The 7805-nt window shown below is 43.3% G+C and overlaps 1 protein-coding gene across 3 annotated transcripts; it reads left to right on the top strand.

Moving 5' to 3' along the window:
* LOC105005676 (protein rapunzel) lies at window positions 1-7233 on the top strand. Of its 3 annotated transcripts, none has more exons than XM_010863782.5 (4): window positions 1-230; window positions 1338-1833; window positions 2089-2815; window positions 6249-7233. In XM_010863782.5, the coding sequence occupies exons 2-3, from the start codon at window positions 1340-1342 to the stop codon at window positions 2777-2779; spliced, it is 1185 nt and encodes a 394-aa protein (XP_010862084.3). In that variant the 5' UTR covers window positions 1-230; window positions 1338-1339; the 3' UTR covers window positions 2780-2815; window positions 6249-7233. The 3 variants fall into 3 exon arrangements, with proteins under 3 accessions (XP_010862084.3, XP_010862083.3, XP_019896968.2); XM_010863781.5 differs by lacking the exon at window positions 6249-7233 and adding an exon at window positions 3110-4232; XM_020041409.3 differs by lacking the exon at window positions 6249-7233 and adding an exon at window positions 3204-4232.
* Window positions 7234-7805: the final 572 nt, after the last annotated feature.

Consider the following 7805-nt stretch of genomic DNA (forward strand, 5'->3'; position numbering starts at 1 on the left):
CTTCCTCTCTATCTCTCTCTTTTCCTCTCTCTTCCTCTCTCTTTTCACATGCCAAACTGCAGATATTAAATACGCGGCTGTGAATCCTGTTCTCATTTTGTGCCTATCCTCAGCATCACAATCAAAAGAGAGCCGTGGGAAAATCTGAGAAAACTTTGGGGAAAACAATCTTAATTTCAACTGCTGGGGTTTGTCGAGCGAGCGTGAAGGACAAGTCGAGCCACTATCAGGTAGAGAAAAGCTATGCTGTTTTAGGAATGAGAGGAATGGGTTTCTCAAACAGGAATACATGGGTGAAGACCGCAAGGTGTGCCCAGTGTTACTCATTGGATGCACCTAATGCGTGCGTAAATGTACCCAGACAGTGAGTCTCCATAATACATACGCATGAGTGAAAATAATGTATTCGATCTGCTCAACTGCAACAATAGTAATGGCAATATAAAAACGTGGTGTAAATCGTTTATTTTCTATTTTTTCAAACCCGAACCAAACAACACATGAGGCTTATAAAAATATACCGTATATTTATGATATTCCAATAAAACATCAATCTAGGTGTTGATTTATTTGGTATTGGATATGTACATTTGTAAATTACGCAATTTCTATAATAATTTGCAGACATTGTTTAAAACGGATTTGTCAATTATTGCTTTGGGCTTGGTCAGTTCTGAAATCAAATGAGGCATTTACAGACCAGGACATTTATGTTGTTAATACTGTCACACCTCTGTTTCAATATTTTTTTTCCAAATGAATTATGTATAGACCCCCTTTCAGACTAGGCCGTGATTTTGTTTTACACGTGCATTTTGCATCTCTATGACCTTGACAATAAGATACAGGTATGAACATGGCTACTGCATGCAAGCATCTCGAAAACAAAACAAAAATATTCTGGCATTCCAGGCCATTGATTATACTTGCTTCATGACTATCTATCTATCTATCTATCTATCTATCTATCTATCTATCTATCTATCTATCTATCATTATGAAGAATAATGACGTGGCCCCTTAATGTGTGTTTTGGTCTGTAATACGGTTTTCAGTCTATTTGTAAATGTCCAATAGTGCAAAATTGATCATTTTATGTTTGTTTTTGGCAAATCTCACACATTGCACCCCTGATAGGTGTTGGATGTCATTGTTATTATATAGGTCCTTTATTTGAGAAAAGTACAGCCGTTTTTTCTTCAGAAATTGTATTTGACCTGCCTCTCTAAACGGGGCAGCTTTTCCCTCCTGATTGGAGCTTCATTTCTGAATGCTGATATGACACCTATGCCAAGCATCACATGTCGTCCAACTGTTATATTGATTCTCCCTCCAAGGCATGCCCAGCCCTCTGGAAAAGGTGGTAGCCCAGAAGAAGGAGGCCATCGAGGCTGTGATGGAGAGTTTTGAGCGAGGGGCCGAGGTGTTGGCCAGCGCAGTCGGGGAGCTCTTTCCACTCTGTGAGGCAGCCGCCCCTGTGCTACGACTGGCCCTGGACAACGTGCAGAGCAGAGAGGTCTTCTACGTCAAAGAGCAGTTCCTGGCCGTGCGGAACAAGATGGATGTGCTTTCCACACAACTGGAGGACATTGACTCTGAGATCAAAAAGGGACGGCTGGATTCCCAGTACTTCTCAGTGGAGGAGAACATCAGGAACCAGTTCCGTAAGTACATGGACATTCTGGAAGCCAAGCCGCAGTATCGGGAGGTCAAGACAAAGCTGTTTCTAGACCACTTTTCGAAGACCGGAGGGGAAAAAAACCTATATGTGCTTTATGATGCTCTGATGGGCACCAACAGCTTTGGGGAATCCATTTTGGAAGTTGTGGAGAAGTGAGTGTTTTAATTATAACAAATGAACCAATTGAGGAAGTTAGTTTTCATTTTTGTTTGACCACTTGCAGCATGTTATCATGTTTTAACATTTATCATCTGGCAAAATCGTGATTATAGTTAATACTAGGAGGATGACTGGTCATTTTATTTACATTGAATTCATTTAGCAGATAATCTTATCAACGTATAGTAGTGGAAACAGTTTCACATTTCTTCATAATAACTTACTCGCTCGTTGTCTATGTGTCTCAGATACGTGGCGAGGAACAGGCGCTTGCTGGAGGACTTCTGTGTGAGGATGAAGGAGCTCTTCTGCCTGGGCCTGATTGCCCTGCTCGGTTATTGTGCCCTCACCCAGAGCCCAGATGAAGAGCAGGACTCCATCTGCAAATGGAGCAAGAAGATAGAGGAGGTGGAATCGAAGATGAAGACATGCATCAACGCATGCGTATCAGCCTTTCCTGAACAGGCCCGCCTTGACGCCCAGAATCTTCTCAAGAAAAGAGAGGAACGCAACCTCCAGGACATGGCTCAGGAGGTACAGGAGTTCCTCACCAGGAAGTACGACTGGGTGAGCTGGTCGGTACGAGTGGTCAACGACTCCGGCAGCAGCTACCGGAACTGGCGCGCCGGAGACCACTTCCAACACGTGGCCGGTCTGAACTGGTTTGAGGTGCTGCAGGTGAATGACACCAACCTCATGGTTTCCTACAGCACCAGTCCCCAACCGGTGCCACGCAACAGCATCCGGCAGCTGATGGAGGGGCTGGGGAAGAAGGGCGGGGTCCGGGACACGGTGGAGGTCCTGGAGAAGCAGTTGGCGGGGTTTGTGGTGCATGCTGTCAGTCGCCACAAGCAGAGCGAGGCCGCCTGGAGCTTCCCTGAGGACTGCCACTACTGGGAGAGGCACAAGAATGTTGCCCTGTGCGTACATTCGGAGTGACATCACAAGTGGCGCAACAAGTCGTGAACCTGATAGGTAATTAAACAATTCTGCATCAATCAAAGAAAGAGGATGTGTAGGAAATTATGTTGTAAATGCTGAGGAGGTTCAGAGAATGTGCCATAAGTTTGTCCTGTATCCATTTCGTAATACTATGCTGATGTGTGTATCAAGCTTTGGTGATGATTAGATTTACTGTATAGAAATCTATAAATGCCCTTGTATTGCTGATTTGAGGCAGTATTACAATATCAAAATGTTTACCCAGTTTAGAATTCCTTGCTCATGAACAGTTTAACTCAATGCATTTTACCCTCCTGACACATACAGTTCTTGTGAGAAAAAATCCTGCTGCCTGCATTTCCAGAGACAAGATTTTGCTGAGATTGCATCTGCTGAGCTGCGCTCTCATTTTATCACACAGGCTGGCCTACATTACAATGAAAAAGACACTGGAAGCCGTTCTGCCAACTGTGAAAACAACTTGGCATTCAATGTACTCTACTGTGCCTTGTACACAATACACTCAAACCCTTGCATCTGAACCCATATCAGGCATGCTTCAGTATAACAAATTTAAGGGCATCTAGCAAAGCTGTAGCATTTTGTGAACAGATTATTTATAATTATTACGGCATGAATACTAAGTGATGTTTAATTGACCGATCAAATTCATACTAATTCAGTCCTAATAAAAATAGTGCCTAAGTTCTACACTTGTCATTATGCTTCGTAAAACAAAAACAAATCATCCGTTAATGGATGTACGTGTGCGATTTAGCCCTGTCCTGTGTAAACATGATTTGTGGGCGACCACTGAAGTGTATGGCCATTAAAGCAAGCTAGTGCACACGCACTTGCCAGGGCCTCTCTAATATAATTGATATTTGCACATAAGTCAGCATTTCCTGACCACAGCTTTAGTTTGATAGTCTATGAATAGCAACCTTTGGCTGGGCTAATAACCTAAAGACGAGCTCCAAAGTGCTTGGCTCAGCATGCTGCGTTGTTGATGGTTATGGCCGTCATTTCTGGGCCAGCGAAGTAGCAATATGGCCCTTCCAGGACACACATGCTATACCGTCGTAAATCAAGACTGTCAAAATTATGCACAGTTTGTAATGTACTCGGAATCATCCCCCTGTCTTCCCTGCACTCTCTGAACTTCTTAATATTTACTAACAGGATGGTTTAATATGATAACGTTGGTCCTCTCTGAACGTTTTGTTTCATAGCCACAGGTATGGATTCTGATAAGGCTGGTCTCATTCCTTTAACCACCATTTTAAAATGGGGGTGTGTTGAAAACAGAGAGAATGCTGGGTGTGTCAAATAATTGAGTCCATCAAAGAGTCCCTCCTCAAACACACCACAGAACCTGTCAGACCGTTGGTGAAACGCACCATGACCGGACAAGCAATGCCTCAGAGTTAGGTTTCAGGGCAAAATCATTTCAGCATGATGGAAAGTTTTCTGAACCTTTCAAACCTCCAAGTCATTTTATCAATATGAACGAAATATCTATATGTCAATTTATTGGCTATTTAATTTAATGTGAACTAAATAAAAAAAATTAACTATATATCAGATGCAATAAGTCAAATGGAGTAGGTTGTTTTTCCCCAGTGTTGATTGTTGGGTAGCCATTCCTCTCTTACTGTGGTTTTTGCCCACCTTCATAGAAACAATTCAGCTTGAGGCCCTGAAAACTCTTGTATTCATTAGTGGTTATGTGGGCTTGTCTGGTTAACATCTATTGATCCATGGAGCTCTTCCCCTGCATAAAGTGCTGTCCCTGAGGCTGCGCGTCAATTCAAAGAGCCACTCTGGAAGAACCGAAGCATCTGTTTGCTGACCTTATCTACAGAGGCCCTGACTTGTGATGAAGAAGCAAATGTTACCTTGTCCTGCGGTAAAAATAATATGTTCTCCTCCCGTAATGACAGAGGATGTGTGGTGACATGGTGCCAGGGCTACCCAGAAGACAGAGGGCGCCATCGACTAATAGATCCCACCAAGACTCCCTCACAATGACATGCATAGCAATGCTTATAGCTTTGTCTGTCAGACATTTAGCAGGAATTTAAGGTTAAATTGACAATTTATTTGTCGATGACCATGTTATTTAATATTAGATTATTTGGCAAAATGTGGTAAAGTGTGGAAAAACCTTTAAAACCAGATTTAAAAACAGAACAAATATTCCTATTCTAAAAAATCCATTTGCATGAAATATTCATAGATGCACATCATTAGAAGGCTCAACAGGCTGTGGATGGAAGTAGTAGCACTGCTGAATAGCAAAGTATTCATTCCTGTCTTCTGTCTCCACAACAGGCTGCATGTAATATAAAAGTGACAACTGACATTTCCTATGGAACTCATCCTGACATGCTTCCACTCTGTGGCGCTCAGCAATAAGTAGACAGGAAATGAAATCCTGATGTTTTCTCACAGTCTGGCCGAGCCCCCTAAAGTTCGAGTAACAGACCTCTGAAACATGATTGTTGGATTCATTTTTAATATTCTAACCTGCTGAGACATTCTAATAACACCTATGACATTTGAGTCATTTAGCAGCCATCCTTATCCAGAGTGACATACAGCAAGAAGCGTATACACTTTTACACTGGCCCCAACTGGGAATCAAATCCACAACACCTGCTTTGCCATCTCCACACGTTTGCCAAGTTAGGTTCACATAACCCATCAAACCCTATCTAGCAGATTCAAAGACACACTTGTCTTCTTCTACTACCAGTCACATCTACTGTACATTTCATAACCAAATTAGTGATTTGATGGAGGACTGCATCAGAGTGGCACTGAAGGTTCTGGATCAATGACAGGATGGCTCTGCCTGGCCATTTGCAAATCCCAGTGTAGGATAATGTCATTACCCATCGGTCCGAGTGGACCATCGACCAGCCCGCTGCTCTTTAAGTGGCCTAACCCAATAAAAAGCATTAAAACATTTGTTCAGTGACACACAACAGCAGGTCCAGCTCAGCACTCAGGATCAACTCTGCAGAAGATCACTCTCCTGGCTGGAGGCTCTCCGTTTAGAGGTTGGGGCTGTAGTCTGGTGAATGTCCAGCCAGGCACTTCTTTAGGCGTACTGGTGTATGAGTGTATTGGATAGGGTGGGATGTTTGTAGAACACATCTGCACTGCCTCAGATAGGATTCACGTGCTCCGCCCTCTCTCTGTGGTTCAGGAAGTGAAATGGCGTATGTGGCCATCTCCCACATACGCATTTCAGCACTGCTGGTATAATTGCGCTTCCAAATGTTGAATCCCCACAGGAATACCTCATCCTAATCTTAAATGTTTTTGGTGATTGCTAATCTTTTGATGTAATGGTTCAGCAGAGACATGTTTGCACCTATGCGATATTTCAAAAGCAACATTAGTGAGATGTGGATAGGTAAAATGAATGCTCGTTTGATTTTCCAAATCTGATTCTCAGGAAGAGGAGGTGGAGCGTAGGAGCCCTGTCATTCCCTGATGTTGCACTACGTTCTGGGTTTCCTCTGCCTTCAGTGCTCTCCCCTCAATCACCCTGAAGTGTGTCAGCAGCGCAGCCACAGTGGCAGACCTCCCCCAGCCCGACTCCTCACAGGAGGTCTTACAGCATGTCAGCAGTTAAGAATCTCGGCAGAGTTCTCTGTGTCATGGCTTTTTTTCTTCTGTGACCTCTTTGTTTCTTGATCTTCCTTGTTCTCCTACTCTCTCCCTCTCTCTCATTCTCTCTTTCTTGTTCTTTCTCTCCCTTGCTCTGTCTTGAAGAGAAGGGCAATAAACTCTAGTTTGCTGTCATTCTAACTCACAATCCCCAATCCACACACTGAGTAACTACACAGCGCATCGGCCAGTCTGAGAACTCATCCATCCTTGTATGAGTTGGGTTTCAGAGGCTGCAGAGTGTCTTTGGGGAGTAGGCTAAGCGGCCTGTCCTCCTGGGAGTACAAGGAGTGAGAGCGTGAGAAAGAGGAAACGGAGGGAAAGCCCTGCACCAGCAAGCTGCAATCTCAACACACAGGAAGTAACAGCCTGGAATTGGCAGAAAATCCCCCACTAAACAGTCACTTCATAACTGGCTGTGTTGCTTCCTGATTAGACAAAAGATAGGTCACGTACAGTAGATTTCAACCTCAGTCCGTTAGATTCCCGTAGGAAAACTGGAAATAGCCCCCCATGCTTGCTCTGATATGTCAGTCCGAAAATCCATTAGCAAATTAAAGTTGTAATCGGTATATTGATCTTAGTTCTTGTGTGCTTTGTAAAACATGTGCTCCCAGTTCTCTCTTTCTCTCTCCCTCTCACCCCTCTCTTTATTTCTCCCCACATGCTCACAAACCACTCTTTTTACCCAGCCTACACATTCTGTAAATACAACCGGTCATATCAGAACTACAGGACTGATAAAACGCTATGATTTATGCTTCAAATCGTTTTCTTACCTTGTCCTTTGAGATGTCTACTATTGCCAGTTCCATGTACTTGTGCCAAAGTGTCTGTCTGTTAGACAATTTAACTGTCTGGATCCCTGAATATCTGCATTTAAATATTTAGAAGACTGTTTTACACTCGTCACTTTGATGAATGAAATGAGTTGTTTGGCTGGTATATAGTGGGCCTCTGTGTGGGAGAATGGGGTCTACAGCAGGAGGCCATGGCCAATGGTCCTGGAACAATGAGGTATGTGAAGAAACCATGTGACTGCCTAGCTGACCACCTACCTCTCTGAAATACTGATTAGGTCAGCCTCTGTGGAGAGCTCCACTGCCTCATTGAGTTGTGTATAACTCAATCAAACAAACAGACTTCAGAAAACGATTTCAGACAAGAGAACGTGTAATCTGGTTACAATAAAACAGATGATTGGAATCAAAATGTGCTAACATTCCTAGGGCTTGGGACGCTTTCATGTATGAGGGGATATTTTCAGATGTACAGTACAGTACTGAATCACAAAATTGGAAAGGTGAAAACATTTACATTAACATTGCTCTCGACGGTCCAT

This window comes from Esox lucius, chromosome 20, assembly GCF_011004845.1.
Source record: "Esox lucius isolate fEsoLuc1 chromosome 20, fEsoLuc1.pri, whole genome shotgun sequence".
In the NCBI taxonomy this organism is placed as follows: domain Eukaryota; kingdom Metazoa; phylum Chordata; class Actinopteri; order Esociformes; family Esocidae; genus Esox; species Esox lucius.